Source organism: Plectrocnemia conspersa, unplaced genomic scaffold (genome assembly GCF_051122295.1).
Source record: "Plectrocnemia conspersa isolate PC_06_02 unplaced genomic scaffold, ASM5112229v1 ptg000003l, whole genome shotgun sequence".
In the NCBI taxonomy this organism is placed as follows: Eukaryota; Metazoa; Arthropoda; class Insecta; order Trichoptera; family Polycentropodidae; genus Plectrocnemia; species Plectrocnemia conspersa.
In genome coordinates, this window is record NW_028277167.1 from 21,256,003 (window position 1) to 21,274,680 (window position 18,678).

The 18,678-nt window shown below is 27.5% G+C and overlaps 1 protein-coding gene across 2 annotated transcripts in view; it reads right to left on the reverse strand.

Annotated features, from left to right (window-relative positions):
- Window positions 1-18,678, reverse strand: part of ss (aryl hydrocarbon receptor spineless) — a 173,790-nt gene that overhangs the window by 21,575 nt on the left and 133,537 nt on the right. For both annotated transcript variants that reach the window (XM_088183218.1, XM_088183217.1), the window contains exon 3: window positions 12,319-12,431. In XM_088183218.1, coding sequence (XP_088039344.1) covers window positions 12,319-12,431 — 113 coding nt within the window. The remainder of the gene's footprint in view (window positions 1-12,318; window positions 12,432-18,678) is intronic.

Genomic DNA, 18,678 nt, shown 5'->3' on the forward strand with positions numbered 1-18,678 from the left:
TAGTGCGATTATCTAATCGTTGACAATTTGCGTAACTGTTAAATGAATAATAAATCGTTACAACGAATTAAAAAAATGTTAAGATCATAAAAGTGATAAAAGTCCAACCCTGTCACCGGCGAAATTAATAAGGTTATCACAGTGTAATTGTCATATAAAAGTATATAAGGCCAGCGGCGTCCGTCTTATGTATGATGCCACATAGTAATATGTGTAATTTGTCAATAACAATCACTCATTACGAATAAATGTTGTTTTAAGTGTTAGCCCCGAAGACGCTAATGGTGAGCGTCGTTAGAGCTTCGCCTGTGGCCCTAAGAGCTTTCCATCTCTCTCTCTTCTCTCATGCCGAAAGCTCTCGCACAATCAAACTTAAATTATATCAAAGTCTCCGCTTATCGCCTTATCATTATATCGCGTCTTGATGTCTGGATTATGTTTTAAGGCGCACGTACGAGTACAAAATTATAAACGATTAAATACACTGTTTGCATTATAAGACAAGCATTATGAAGATGAGCTTTTTATTTAGATTTAAATCGGACATTCATATCGTTTACTATGAACATTAAAAAATAAAAAAATAATCTAACGACAAAATATTGTGTAGAATTAAATATAACATACTAGTAATATTCTTTACTAGTACTTTTTCAGTGAAAATAAAAATATAATATGAATATTCATTTATGATGTTCAAAATTATGTTACCCTCACATATTTTTTATACAAAATGCAAACTTTACTTATTACTTAATATAAAATAATAAGCTTAGTACATTATTTAAATAAAATTACAAATCATGAAATAGTATTCCAACAAATTGTTTCTTCAAAAATATAGATACTATTTATACTTATCCAATATTTAGTTATCATTTTGCTAGCAAATATAAGAGATTAATAAGCAATTTTTAATATATTTATTAAGAAAGTGCATTTATGTCTTTGCCTATTTTTATAAACTATAATAATAAATTGTATATATATATATATATATATATATATATATATATATATATATATATATATATATATATATATATATATATATATATACAATTAAAATATATATATATATATATATATATATATATATATATATATATATATATATATATATATATATATATATATATATATATATATATATATATATATATATATATATATATATATATATATATAAAGATCTTCACATAATAGCAAAAAAATTAAATACATCCTACATTGAGAGTATAGAAGGGATTGTGAATTCAATAAATAAGTTTAATAATTTAGTACAATATAATAATGAAGCATTTAATGTAAAATTTAGTAAATTTTAATCAGTATTATTAGAAGAAATTCATAACATAATATATAAATTTAAAAAAGGTACTAGTACTGATGAATTAGATGTAAATTCAATTACAGAAACTTAATAAAATAATAGGAAATAAACTAAATTATTTAGTAAATAAAGCACTCTCTAAAGGAGTATTACCTGAAGATTTGAAGATTGCTACTATTATATCTATACCTAAAATAAAATATAGTAAAAGGGTTGTGGAAATTAAAACAATTAACATGTTGCCTTGTATAGAAAAAAGTCATTAGACAATTAAAGGATTTTATTTTCTCAAAACATCTTATGTGAACAACAATCGAGATTCAGAGAAAAACATATCAAATTGTTGGCCAAGGATACAAACAAAATCATTGATGCAGTTTTTTTTTGATTTCAAGAGAGCTTTCGAAAAAATAGACAGAATATTAATGTTAAAGAAATTAAAGAATATCAGTATAAGTGAAATAGTTTTAGGATTGTTTAATAATTATTTAAGAGAAATTAATACCTCACAGTGAACCATAGGGGTTTAAATTGGGACCATTGTTATTTTTATTATGTATTAATGATATAGTTAATAATATAAAAAAGTAAGATACACCTGTTTGCGGACGACACATTAATATATTGCATTGGTGATAATATTGAAGAAGTTGTAGATAATTTAAATAATGAACTAAATATTGTTAAAAAATAATGTACTTAAACTAAATAAGAATAAAACTAAATGTATGTTTATTTATTATAAAAATATGTTATAGATAACTCTAATATAGAAATAGTTGATAATATAAAATATTTAGGAGTAATTGTAGAAACAAAATTAAATTTTAAGGAACATTGTAATTACTTATTAAAAAAATAGTAGAAAAATAGGTATATTATCCAAAATGAAAAATATGTTAAGTATAAACAAAAAAAATTACAATAGTATCGTATTGCCCCATTTTACTTATTGTGCGACAATATTAGATATGTTTAATAAATAGATTAATTGATGTTATAAAAATTACAAAATAGGGCAATGAGAGTAGTCTTAAATAAAAATAGATGTACTAGTTGATACTAATTGATAGATTGGAATGGTTAAATGTTTAAGAAGCACTAAAAATAAATGTTTCAGTATTTATATATTAGTTAGAAAATAAAATGTTCAGCAGAGTATTTTAATAAGTATTTAATAAGAAATAAAGATGCACATAAATTAAAACTAGAAATAGAGAAAATTCAAGGATAGTTAGGTATAAGAAAACGAGTACGACTAGGGGAATTATGTACGGAGGTGTGAATTTATATAATAATATTCCTAGAACAATCCTAAATGAAATAAAAAAAACACCTTCGTGCAATAAATAAATAATAAAATAAAGTCTTTTTTAATTTTCTGTTTTTAATGTTTAGTTAAAATTTGTTTGATGTAAAAATTAGCTATTAATAAAATAATAGTAATAAATTTAAAATAAAAACCCAAATTAATAGACAGAAGAGTTTCCACCTTACAACGTGTAACCACATTTTTCTAAGAATTTTATTGGTGTGTTATTAAGCGACCACAATTGCTCTATCCGACGATTATATATTCAGGTCATTTCATTGTTTTACTGTAGTCAACATATTACTTCTTACAAAGTTTAAATTATTAAATTTGCATAAAAATGGAACACTATCTAAGCAATATATAACTTTCTGAGAATAAAAAGATACAATACAATATATACATGTATTTTTTAAATCATACATTACATATACGCGAAAGTGAGCTATTTTTAAATTCGACACACTCGTACGTTCCATTTGGGAATTTAACGAAAATTGGAAACAGTTTCTACGTGCTAAATTTCACTTTCACGTGGAAGGCTCGTTTATTGGCGATGCATCCGTCACGAACTCGGCTCGAATCACACGCGACAAACTTTCATGAATGAATTCCATGAACAATTTCGTGCTTCTCAAACTTTCATTTCAGATTGAGTCGTCGTCGAGAAAAAAACAATCCGCGGAGTATTGAGATAAATATATTCAGTGGTAAAATCATAGGTTTTAAACCTGTTCGTTGCCGCGAGACCGTAATTACTGAGCGCTCGATACGAATGGACCGCTTTAAATCAATGAACTTTTAATAAATCATTCCTACACACGCGTAAAATGAATGGTATATGCAATCTTATAAGTTATAAATTATTTATATTATACAGACAATGAACGATTTTATATAATCCAATAATATGGATTTATAACAATAAATTTCAGATACATATAAGTTAGATTTGTGTATATCACGTATGAATGTATCATACTAAAAAAACATTTAAATGTGCAGAAGCTTTGCACATTTTATGTTATCGTTGCTGCTGAAAAGCTATTTTATTTTGATCAAGTTACAATTAAAAAATCGTGATCCATTGCGGCTTATCTGTCGATACAAACAGCTGATAAAATCGATCCTCTCAGGCCTTTAATTAACCATTTTTTACCAGACATTGTGGCCTATTACTTCTAGAATTCAAAATAGTTAGTAAACAGTCATTATTGTAAGCTTAATAAATCGCACTTGCTCATCAGAATAATAATCATCTTTGGATCATATATTTATACTTAAGGAAGATTATGTACATAAATAATATTTAAATCAAGATATTAGAGTTTGAGTTGCACTTCTATTGTACACATTAAATATGTTAGTACACTGCGTCCCAGTAAAATAGAATTAAAAATATTTCTTATCCACGTATCAATTTCAGCTACTGCCAATTCTCACCAAGCCAAATTCCTCTCCGACTTCAAATCATAAATCCGACCAAAGGGTCATCCTCCAAATTCACGACGGGGACCTTTTAATTATTCAATGCGAACCCGCGGATTTAATTTCCGTGGGTTTTCTGTTACTTTGGCCCGGGAACATGTGTACAGGGCCGCAATAATTTGTTCCCGACAAGGGTCCGCGGTTGCCACTCGTAAATAATATTATCGAACCTCGACCCTTTGCATCTCTGTCTCGCGTATTATAATATTATCATATTTTTTGTGCTGTTTCCTTTCCCTCTTTTGTTACCCGCTGCGGTGGTTTAATGTAAAATCAACATTTGTTTTATAGATAACGAACGGCCCGTCGTCACATTTTCGTAACTAATTCAACACGTTCGTCCGGTTTTAATTATGTGTTTGATTCGAGGGCAGTTGTTCTTAGATTTGGTATGTGTTCTTAAAATGAATCATAAGTTCTTTTAATCAAATAATAAAATCAAACATTAAATAAAAATAATTATATTTTTTTTGCTTGTATTAAAAATTATGACGTCTTGAGATTCAGATCAAAAATATATTTGACAAAAGATTGCTCTCGCTACTTTCTACAATTGAATCGAGTCATACTTAAATTATTTGTTATTTTAAACCACTCGAATATCGAATAATAAATAATAGAATATTTAAATATATTTGTAACAGTACAAAAAAAATCAAAAGATACATATTTTTATGTTAAAAATTAAATTAATCAAAAATATTTGTTATAGTTTTAAATATAATAGAAAATTAAATATTTGAAGCTTTATATAACTACATAGTGTTATTTTAATTATTCTTGCTTCTGAAAACATTCATTTAGTTTTTGTTACTGTGGGCTTTATTGTAAGCAATGTATTGCAGCAACTAAATCTCTGTATTCTTAAAAATAGAACACAATGATAAAGTATTTAAACATTATTTGTTTATTATAAAGATATGATTCAATATCAGTCATTGAGTCCACAGCTGCATTATATTATCTTGGAAATATGAGTAATGTCGGCAATTACAAAGCGTTGCTGCCTTAAGCCAGTAAATAAATAAGATAAGATTAATTTCACAAAACAAAAAATAGTACAAAGTATTCTGCATTCTTGTTTCTCGTTTCATATTTACTTAATATATGTAAAATATAGTATATGAATATAATATTATAAAAGAGTACGCTCGGGATAAGAATTCTGGTTTGTTATTGTGTGCGTGAACTGTGTGGCTCAAAACAATTTCGCTCAGAATATTTATTTTTTATTTTAAAAGAAAATATATGTTTATTTAACATACATACATCTGAGCTAAGTTGGAAATTTCAACGGACAATTAAAAATATATTATATAATCGAAGAAACCAGACATTGATGTCATTAATTAAATATTTGCAAAATTCAAAATCTTTCACTAGTCAAAAAAATAACGAAGTCTTTAGCTATTCTTCAAAATCAAAAAGATATAAAATGGGGAAAGAAATTATTCGCAGATTGTTTAATGGCTCGACGACTCTTTTAAATCATTAGAATCCATTGAATAAATTAAAAAATTATCATTGGCGCAACGATAAATAATAACTTTTTTAAGCCTTACAAAGAATAGTGTAAAAAAACCAACAACGTACGGATTAATGGAAAAATAATTAAAATATTTTAATCCACGGGTAAGAGAACGAATAACTTACAGTGTATATTTGAAGCCTTGATATCAATTAACCCAGATATGCCCAAGAAATTTTGTTCTCTTAAAATTTCATTTATAAATAAAAAACAGTGGCACGAGTTTAGTGATCTACCCATGGGTCAGTGGGCATATCTGGGTTAAACCAATATCAACACAAAATTATTTAAAATAAATCACTAGAGAAGATCGAACTTCTGTGCCACACTGCACTTTAATGACGAATACCAGCGTTGACGAATCAGCGACTGTCCTTAAAAAAGAAAGCGAGACAACGAAGTACACGCTACATCGCTTCTCCCTCTCATATACATATACACGCACACAATACCAAACCCTCATCCTTATCCCGAGCGTACTCTACTATATATTATTGTGGATATCTTCTAATATTTATACTGTTTTTATATTTGTAATATTTAATAATATAAATAATATTATTCATAGTGATTAAAATATAAGAGAATTTAAAGAATGATAAAACATTTAGGCCAGTGATTTTTAATTAGGGCAATTTCATTTTATTAAAAAAAATAAAAATTTCTTAAAATTTCTATTTTTAATCAAAGTACAATCATATCTGTAAATACCAGTGTAAATTTTTTACTAGTAATTTATTTTGATATATGATAGTAATTTGTTGTTGATTTTGAAAGTGATACAAGTACACTCAAAATTAAATAATTTTAAAGAAAATTGTGAAGCGTGCTATGTTAGTTAATTTCCATATTTACGAGAAAATTTTTAGTCTTGCAAATTAATGGTTTTACATAGAAGTGTGCTAAGGACAGTTTTAAATGTTCTATAGTTACCTATGAAGCAAAAATTTTAGTATGCAATAATTTTTTTTAGATTTATTTAATATATCTAAAGGAAGAGTGGACCATCTTCTCAATGCAACAAAATTTTGGAAAAGATTTCTCCAGGAAAACTAATGAGGAATAAGTAAAAAGCGTAAAGAAACACATTGAGAGTTTTACTTAAAAAACGAGATATAAATTCTCCACCAGGCAAATTTTATGGCGTAACTCCAAAATAGCGGTTGTAAAACAATAAAAATATTCGTACAAATTAAATTTTTACCAAAAAAATTAAATTTGTACGAATTTATGATTTGGCAGTAATACAGTTAAAAATCAAGTGGGCGGGATACTAGAAGTTAAAAGTTAAAATATACACTAGAAGTTAAAACTTTTATATTATATTACTACAAATATGAACAAATACTTTTCAATCTGCTTTACACATATTCAAATAACGTATAGTTAAAGTTTCGTTTTATTGTATAGTGTAATTAACTTTTGTTTAACCTAATTTGAAATGCACATATTATACAATGCTAAAATTCAAGTGGGTTTATAAGAGTCATGATTAAAAAAATAATGATTATTAAGACCTAATTAATTAGGTTAAGAATCCATTAACCATTAAAAATAGACCTTGTGGTTAAAAGCTAAGCTCAAAAGCTCTTTCTGAAGCTTATTGCTTAGTCATGGTCAGCTTTATCGTCGCTAAAATTACAGCTTTCAATGAATAATTGAATGTGTCGTAATTTATATTGCGCGAATTTTTGTTGATAAAAAAAACATAATTAACTTTTTAACACGCTCACGGCCGAACGCGCGAATTCAATGCGTCATAACAATTAACAATTTGTCGCAAAATAACCACCGATGTGATTTATTTAATTGCTGTGGTGTGTTTTTTAAGATTTTTATTTTTTTTTGATCTCGATTAGACGAACCAAAGTCAGATCTCAAAGCTACAATGACACTATCTCCGCAAGAATCTGGGTGTGTAATTTTTATTTTCACGCGGACGAAATTGAAAATTTTCATGTCGATCAAGATACTGTGCGTGGGTGTAAAAAAATATTTTCCAGTACACATTTCTACGGGTCGCGTTTCGCTTTAAAGCGATACGAAAGCTAGTGTAATAATTTTAATACAAATTTGTATAATTCACACACGTATTCGACTTTAACTACCGCCAAGAGAAATGGGCTACAATTTATAATGAAAGTTAGTGTGTTGCTTTAGATGTTTTCGGTGATTTTGTGTCACAGTGAAAAAATCGCCATTAAAAATGGAATAAAGTGTAAAAAGTTACGATTATGATAAAAATAAGGCGTGCTTTAATTTGCATGATATTAAAATAAACTATTTTTACAACTCGTATATTAAATATTTAAATGCCCTTTGTGTATATCCAGTACTTTTAGAGTTAACGAAGCATAGATAGTCATGAACGATTAATTTAATTAAAATAATTATTCACAATACTTAATTAGACAAGATCATTAGATGAGCAATTTTATTTTTTGCTCCTTAATTTGTTCAAACTAAACATCGATCAAATAACGATGTCGTTTTATACATTATTTATTTTACATCGCCAAGAAGTACAAAGCATTAATTACACGTCGTTATTGTTTTGAGAAATGATTAAAAATTATAATAATAACTAATAACTCCAGCGTTAAAGACATTAATTATAAATGCTCAAAGTTTACTTAGCACAACAGAAAAGAAAAACACACTTTCGATCCTTTATCTTGAAGTTTAATTAAACGATTTCATTATCGTACATTTCAATCGACCTCATACTGCTTAACATAAAACTTATACATGGGAAATTTTACAATTTACCATAAATAAATAAAAAATAAATAACTCAAAGTTTGCGCGAGCTTTCAAAAGCGCAGACATCGCGTGATTTATTTAATAACTAACTGCACATGTCTCATTTAAAAATGAAATAAAAATATGCATTACTTGAAGCTAAGATTAAGCATATTTTTAGTAAAAGGAAATATTGCACTTTAGTAATTAAAACTGATTGAACGATTACCATTATAAAATTTTATTAGTATTTTAATAAAACGCTCGTAACTATTATATTAATTTAATTATTAAACGCTTCTCGCTCGGTGTCGTTTTTATTGCAATTTCAATTAATCTAATAGTAGTTAATTACTCACGCCGCCTCTGTAAATATAATGAAAACTAGTTTTATACAATTACACTGCAATAATAATAAATTACATGGATATTAGATTGGTGTATAAGGGACTTGATGTATAATAGTACATTACTTTAGGTGAGTTCTACAATTAGACAGATAATTTTCTATATTTATCTACTGTTTAATATCATATTTTTCACTATTAAAATAATCTCTAAATAAACAAACCACCTAACTAAATATATATTAGCCTTTTTATATAATAATGTACATTTAATAATAAACTATATTTATTATTTTTCATTAAATTAAATAAATCCTAATAAATCGTATTTACATTTAATTTTTTTCACTTAGTGTCTGTTCAAATTATAACAATTTTAACATTTTCTGGTGCATGTGCATGTTTATTGCAGTGATATTTTTATTGGTATGGTTTATGAGTTTGTGTATAGGTTTTCTAAGGTCAAAAGCGAACTCGGCCTCCGATCGCCCTTTTTGTCGCCGAGGGCCAATTCTTTGTGTCGATGAAAACCTTATGGGAGTGTGTATGTGTTTTTTTCGTTGTTTAATTTTATAGTTATTTATGTTGGCAAATGCGGGGTGTACAATTAATCACGTGGCAAGAAGTCGAGCACAGTAGGGCGCCGAGCCGCCCGCTTCTAATTTATCGTGTCCCAAGTACTAACACAGAACCGGCCGTTACGCACCACCTCCTCCTCCTTTTATTTATTTAGTTTTAAAATACAGAATAAAACTTTTTTTCTTTAGAGGGATGTAATGATTAATTTAGGAAGTGTATTCCGATAATGAACTAGTATTTTTTAACGCTAAGAGATATTTTATACAATCTATTCTTAAGAAAATATTTTTTTTATTACAACTAAAATTTTTTGTGCTATTGTCGAGCTTCGTTGCTTAGATATTTAAGGGTATAAAAAATAGTTACGATAGTGAGAAATTAAACATAAGTAAACATTGAAATGTACACACAAATCTGAAATTTGGTTTGTAGATTGCTTAGAGCAATATTGTAATAGCTTACAATGGTCACAAAAAGCAATCACAGTACTGCTAAAATGTATTCTATAGATAAGAATTTAATTTTTATTCTTATAAAATGTATACTTTGAGTGACACGCGTGTAAAAAATTACCACTATTTTATTTTCCAGCGATACAATAACCAAAAGTATTTATGATATGTCTGAAGATGTTATAGCAATTTAATATAATCGCAAATATATTTTTTTTTTAATTATTTATAAGCAAAGAAGCTTTTTAGTAGAGAATTTTAAATAACTAATATGTACGACCTAGCTCAATTTTAATTAATCATCACTAAATTCATCCGTGAGATTATGAAAATCTAGGTAATCCTAATCTGTGACAATCGATTGCAATTATAATTATATTATATTAATAAATTTACATCTTCCGGACACATAAAAATTAAAAAAAAAACATTATAATTATATGGGATTTGAACCCGGGTCTTTCAAGTCAATAGTCAGCGACTAAGACTACTCGGGCTAAGTTTGCTATGTTTTTTGTTGTTGTAAGGTATGAAATCTTAAGTTTCATCATTCTCTGTTAGAATGTACAAAAGGTAAAGTTATTGATTGCTAATGATTTGTATTTAAAAGAAGTCTTCGTGTTCGCAATCAAGTAATGAAATAGCTCTCAATATATATTGGATACACTGCTGCATCTAAATACTCCAATCTACATATTTGTATATTTTTAAACTATTCAATATTCAAATATGTGTCTAACTATTTACATTTATTGTTCATATATGTAGTGAAGCATATATGTATATTTGTTTATCATTTCAAAAACCATCAAAAACTAACCAGCTTTAAAAACATTTTTATTTAAAAAAATTATCTTTATGTAATTTATATTGAAAGAGAATATCAAAATACTGAAATAGAAAATACATTGTTATTGCCGAAATGCCATAAATAACCCATATTTTTAAATTAATATTGCGCAAACTGTAAAAGTGCCTAATTTTATAAGGCCTATGTTTACAAGCTCTGTGATAGTTAAAGCATTAAGAATTTTTTAAGCTTTCTGCAAACACAAATTAATTTGAAACTAAGTTTAGTCTCAAGAGTTTTAATTTACATATTCCTAATAAATTTTTTTTTGGTATAGCTATGAAAGTTGTTATTTTATAAGGACAATACTTAAAAGCTCCGTGAAGAAATTATAAATCTTTATTCTACTTAAGTGACATGGATTTAAAGAGCTGAATTCTTTATAGGTATGTAAGTTTGCGTAATAACCAAATATTTTGTGACAAATAAACCATCTAAATTAATAAGTCTAAGAATTAAAAATGGTTGAAAACTTAAATCAATTTTGTACTGAGTACATTAAAAAAATAACTGATATGAATAGCAATATTTTAAAGGACTAAGAACAGATTTGAAAAAGTATTTTAAACCTTAAAAATAAAAAGTAGTATTGTTAATACTTCTGAAGATAATAATTTCTGTACATCTGAATGATAAATATAAATAGAAAAATATGAATTTATCAAAGAAAACTATGATACTTTAAAATACTAATTTGAAGTAAAATTTATTAACAACCTTTAGATAAGATGTTTCTGCTGCCATTTGCAAATTTATATCTAATAAAGAGTCTTTTTATTGTTTAATATTGATTAAGAACAAATACTACAATTAACTCCATTAAGATTATAAGAAAAAAAATATGTGCCCAAATATAAATATAAGGATCGTACTAAATATTTATTATAGTTTATATTAAAGGTTAAAATTAAAATCTTACTAACTTTGAAATATTTATAATAAATTTAATTATATTTATTATATTTTTAGAATAAAATATAAATTACCATATTTATACCTAATTTTTATATTGTTATTTTAATAACGTTAAAAGTACTAAATTAGATAATTTGTTGAATTTTTTATAAAACTGAATTTTTTTTAAATATGATTGAAACTAGACTAGATAATGTATAAATATTTACTGAATTTTTTTAGATAAAATAAATCAAATAATATATAAGCTTGTAGTCTTGCATTAATACTAAAATTAAAAATGTATAGTTTAGAAGACAAATATCATATTAATTTTCCGAAATATTTTGAACATATTTTTTAAAAAATTGCAACCCGAAAGATTTCTTTCATAAAAGCATAGGTACTCAATAAATTAAAATACTATAACACATTAAACATATTTTTCAAAGAAATACAAAGCTATTTTATTGTTCCTAACTTCTTAATAAATACTGATTTATTGTATACTAATAAATAGATTTTGGAAGAAACATGACTATATCTATGTTTTTTTAGATGAGCAAATTATCACAATATAATCAGTGTACACTATTTCTTCCAAAATATTAAGAAGTAAAATTCAGACTTATATTTTTTTAAGAAAATAAATTTTGTTTAAGATAAAAGTAAATTAAAATTATACCATAAAATTATATTTATATAAAATTTAGTTTAAATTTAAGATTATTTTTTTATTACGTGCACAAGTTTATTAGACAAAACTAAAGTTCTTAAAGTATGATGAGCTCACCTGTAGGAACATATCGCCATCTAATAAGGAATGATCATACGCGCTCATTTCTCTTGATCTAAAACTCGTTTCGTGCTGTAGCATACCGTCTTCTTTGTCTTTGTGCATTACAACTGTAAACAATAATAAAAATCACATTAAAATATTTATTAAGTATATTTTTCAGTACGCCAATATAAACACAATCGTTAAAACTTACAAGGCAATATATACAAACAAACCTAGTGTACTATTTGATCGATAACAAGGCAAACAAACTTAATTATACTATACGAACGTTTTTAGTGAGCTTTTCCAACTTGTAAATACGCTATGTATAATAATGAAAAGTATTTTCATGTATGACATTTTGGCAAGCTATTAAAAAAAACCTACAAGAACTATTTAAAAATAAATAAAAACAGGAAACGGCAATTATCCATGCGTGTTATTTGATTTTGTTCTTATTGTTTTTTTATAACACATTTAAAAGTATAAAATTAAAGCACGCATGCGAAAACCGAATAATGAACTGCTATTTGTTATTTTTAATTTTAGTAGCAAAGTTAGCAGTGAATATATTACTTATGCCAAAATATTTTTATCGTTACAAGTAATATATGATAAAAATAGTCATGTTTTTCATTGTAATTTTTTTTGTAAATGTATGTTTATATATTATTTATATAAGATACATTATAGGTAGCAACAAGTTATTTAAATGCAAATAAATAAATAGTGAGATTCAATTCACATTAAATTTTGTTAGATATTTATATAATTAATTATTATTACTAATAAAGTATTTAAGTAATATTTATCATAACCTACTTCAGTGAAATCTTGATATACATTTGTTTCACGTTTCTTTTATTTAGTTTCTGTCATAACGCCGTCAAAAAAAATAATCTAAATATCCTACCATAGGAAACAACAGCTTGTCAAAATATTTTCAAATGCATGTCAGTGTTTTCTGAGCGCCTTAATTAAATTGGACGTATGTAAATTTGATAGATTAAATTATTTTTTTAATTACTAATGCCTCGTGTGTATATTAGTTAACTTTAATTATAGTTTTTCACTCGGCAATGCGGCATGGGCTGTTATAATTGCGGGGTGGGCCGCGGGTAATTGTCCAGCCCTGGCGGGTTGGAGATTGTATCACCTGGCTTAGGGAATTACAACCACCCAACCCACACTAAAGAACCCCACACACCTGAGGAAGCGTCTGGAAAAAAGTTCGGGACGATTGCTCAACAGAAAAGAATTATAGGAGCAAACTTCTAACAGCAAATATTCACCTATTTAATTCAAAGTACTGATTCGAGTAAAAGTTATCACACGAATTATAAGAGTTTATAATGTAGTAAACAATGATTTGATCACATGGCTGTGGATGTGTACATATTAAATTATCGTCCATTAACTCTCCATTAAACACAATTTTATATGCATAGTGTATTAAATTGGTAAATAGAGAGCGCATTCACAGAGTAATCGTAAAATCAATGGCAAAATAAAGGCAGCTGCTCAGCGAGGGGTTACTAAAAAAAAATATTTAGTTCAAGGAACTGTTGCAAGTCACTGTGATGTTGCATAGCTGTCATTGTTGCATTAAGTCTGTCAATAGACGGCAACACAAAGAGGTCAATTAGAGGGTTGTTAGATAGATAAATATAAGAATAGAATGCGGGGTTAATCAATTATTGCGCAATGTTTGGTTTAGGGGTATCGATAAAATAACAATTTGTAAGTCATCTTCAGTAATATAGTACTATGGAATCTCATATAAAATAGCACACATACTATTCACTCAAAAGCCACGCAACTTTGACTCAGATCGAGGCCGTTAGATTTGACCAAGCGACAAATACGTGAAAGCTAGTTAAACGTTACGGTTAAAATTTTTTCGTTTAATTGAATTGAAATTTTATTGTAACAATTTATATTGGCAAAACCGTTTTATTAACAGTGTATACTTTTCCTTCCTAAGCTGATTTATGTTGAAAATAATTATGTAGCGGTTTTCCGAGTCTGGCCAATTATGTATTAAATTACAATCCACCGATTTACTCGCAGGTTCTGAGGCTTTAATGCACATACACGGACCTTTAATGATATGACCCATTTTCGTAGAATTTTCCGCAGCAGGAAAAGCGCAAGCGTCGTTTAGTTTTCAACAAAAACATATAAGCAATTTTGAATATATTTTTATGACCATTTCTTACTTAGCCACAAAAAAAAAATGTAATAATATTTTTCTCCTAATGATAGATAACATATTGCTACATATTGTCTTAAAAAGTAGTGAGTGCAGCTTTTTTTTATTCTAAATTTATAGTTACAGAATAAATGATAAATATTGGTTAATAGTTAACTTAAAAAATAAGTAATATAAAAATATACACTTTTTTTTATTAATCATTAATTATGTTTTTGATTGAACCAATTTTAGTTTCATTATTTCTAATAAAATAATTTTCTTTGATATACGAGTGTTTTGAAATACGAGCACGTTTTTGAAAGGAATTATGCATTTAAATTGATTTAAAGCTGTAGTTTTAAGATCATTTTTATATTTTTTTTAAGTAGCATTATATAAATTCATAATGCACATTACTGTTGATGTAATAAAGATTGATTAGAAATATTTTTTATAATAATACTATAGCTACAAAAATTAATTTATAAAATACTGTACGTATATCCAATCTAACGTTGAGCTTTTGAGCTTTCATTATCAAAAAGCTCCCCTCCGTTGTGTACATAATAATTAGTATCCAGGGATTTAGACCTGAAACGCAGTATTCTTTCTTTCTTTTAAAACATTATATACGCTAATTCTGATCTATATAAAATTGAGTAACGACCCCCAGAGTATCAATTAGCTGTGACGTCACCGCCAGGCACAGGTTCGCCGGCTCTCTAAGTGATTGCCCTGGGAAATTTTCTATTTATTATGTTCGATACCGACTATAAAGTATATTTAGACATTTACACAGAAGGGCTGGAAATAGTTCTCGGGTGGGGTGGTTGCAGACGGATTTAGGGTGGATGAGGTGGCAGGGGGGTCAAATCCGACCAAAATATTCGGAACCACGTAATTTAAATCGTAAAACGGGGTTGTTTGTCAAATTGACGTTTATCGCTTGGTCGTATAGTAATTTGCGAATGCGGGAGCCTATAAAAACGGATTCGATGCATAGAGGAGAATTAATATGAAAAAATACACCCAAATATTAAATCAATAACGAAGACATAACAGTGTATTTTGTTGATAAACTGATGCAATCGAACTGTTCAAGACTTTATTTTTATTCTATCAGTATTTTTTTTTTTGCGTAGATATTTACAATGAGTTATGCAGTTCTCTAACTGCAATTAAATAATATATAAAATATCATGAAAATATACTATGAACTCCAAAAGTATATCATTTTAAATTTACATTGATTAAAAGGTTAAGTTTTTGTTTACCAAGTACTCACTAGTATGCAATTTTATACGAGTGTATTTAAATGTTAGTTTTGCTTTATTAAAATATTTAAGTATATAGTAGTATATTTGATAAATAATTCATTACGTTGAAAGCTCAAACAATAGTTGGATTGCTCAGATTTACATAATGTCAATATAAAAGCATATACCTAGGTAATAAATCTAAACAAATTTATGAAAATTACATACACACACAGTGAAAATAATCGCTCGGTTCGGTGCTCTCTAATTGGCCTTCAGGCGGCGTTTGTAAATTCAAAACGCTTCAGTAACTAACTGCCAATGAGACTTTTCCCTCACAACACAGCCCCCACGTGGACATAATAAGGGCCAATTATGTAGGGCGAACCTCCCCATCGTTTGCCACCCCGGTGTCGGGCGCCGCAATCTTACGTTGGGAATTAAAGAAAATGGCTTCGAATTAAAATCCAACGAGAAAAGATAAATCAACCCTGTAGTATAAATTATTTCACCTTTGTGTACGAATTAAAAGAAAATAATTTTAATGGAATTATAAGCGTTTTCGGTGTAAAATAATGGAAATAGGGCAATGAGGGATTGTGTACGCATGCGCAATCAAGTAAATCGGTGCATCTGTGACATTATCGTAACAAGCCAATCTGGTGGCGAGATTTTATGGACACGCCTTCCCTCCCGAGATCGTAACCATGGCAACAAGCTCCGGTGACACAACCCTGATTTTTGATGGAGAATGAAAGGGGTTAACCGAGTATTGCAGAGTTTGTTAAAAAAGTTTGCTTTGCGCTATTTATTTTATTAATCTTATTTAAATTGGAAAATATTAATATGATAATTACTATATAAAAAAAATGTTTGCTAATGTGTAATTTAAACCCATGATAAACAATGACTACAGAAAACACGTACGCACGCAAATAACTTCAGATTATATATTTAAGCTCTGTAAAAATATGATTTAGATAATGGTATGTTTATTTTGCCTTGATTGATGACGTATTACAGTATTATTAATATGTGTTTTAAAAGAAGCCTAATAATAAGAATCTTAGGTATAAAACTACAAGACCTTTTTATAATATATAACAGGGCTTAATTATATTTTGCGAAACCTTTGAGTTTTACAAGTTTTTTCTCACGCTTTCACTACATTTTATTAGATTTTTTACATATGACAAAATACATTAAAACCATATTTCTCCGAACGGAATGAATTGCGGATGAATTGCGTCAAAATGAATAAAATCGCTTCAATTTAAAAATCAGCGAAAACTATTATATTTTGCGATAAAAATGATTAAAATTAAAAGAAAACATTATAAAAAAAAAATGCTTGAAACAAGACATAAACAACATTGTAAATCAATGCAGCGTATTACAGTTGAAGTACTGTGTAATTTTCTGCAGACTTTTAAAATAAAATATTAATTGTCATTGAGCAACATAATTTATAATAATATTTCCATTTAGAATCATAACTTTTCTGCAAATATATAAAATACTATTAAGTGGTTTAGTTTATCATAGTAATTAAAATATTTTTAGTTTATTTAATATTAGATTAAGCAGTGAAAAAATAATAAAACCATCGCTACGCGGCCTAAATAGTATAAATATGGCAAATACAACATATTAAATCCTTGCTCATTTTGAAGACTTGATTATGAAATATTCATCGATGGAATTTCTAAAACTATAACGCGTGGGCTAAGTGGTTACATATCCTGAATATTTTTGTTTTCGAAAAACCAAAAATTCAAAATCAATATTCTCGATAATCTCAGGAATCAAAAAAATAATAAAAGTTGAATCAAAAGGATAAATTGTAAAAAAATGTTTTAAAAAAAAATAATTAAACTAAAAATTAATGAAAACATAGTAAATTATATAATTAATAAAAAAATCTATTCTTTAAAATTAGTAACTATAATTGACAAACGCTCAATATACTTCGATATAAAAGTTTTAAAATATAATTTATTTTTTTTTCTCACGAAGACGAAGAGAAAAATAGTACGTTTATTTATTAAGATTTTCGTCCTCAATTTAAAATTGATCTTAATACATTACAAATGTTTATTTATAATATATTATGTAGCTTGAACGTGTCTAAATAATAGTCTAATTTTGATTGTAATTGTATTAGTAATATATTATCATTTAATCAAAATGCATCTAGCTCTTTATATAACGATTTTCCCAATGATATAAATCATGTTAAAACATCGAGGCCTCTCTCCAAGATCTTCCCCGGAGATATCAAACGTATGAATCTCTACTTTTTTCTCCACTCAATTGACATCGAACGGTTCTCTCTCGACTTTGCACCTGTCAAAACGGTCCATTGTCTAGGACCGTGACGTGCTCGCAGAAGGCCAGTTAGCTCTACAGGTTTGCTCTTGCTAAACAATTTCCACGTTGTTTCGGTTGCGTGTTACGGGCGACGCGTGCAGGCACAACTTTCCCATAAAGCCACCTCCTCCTCCGCCATCCAGCTCCACCTTCGGCCACCTAACAAACTTAACTGATTTACTTCACAATTGCTCGCATCAATTATGCATTTACCTTATCGATTGTTAACCGGCGTCGTAACCCGCCCGGCTCAATCACGGAACTAGCTCACAATGCGGACTTTTCATGGTGCTACTTATATATATATATTTATAACAACCTGCTTGTTGAAAATTATGCTTAACTAGTTTAGTTACTTAAATTTTAAAATACATTCTAAATAAGTCCTGCTAAGTAATTAAATAATGATTTAAATTACAGTATAGATGGATTTAATAACAAATAATATTAAGTTCATCAGAGTATTAAACAATACAGGTATATAATAAATAATCTTATGAACAAGACATTTTAAAAAATGCTGTTAGTATTTTCCTCAATATGGAGTGATGA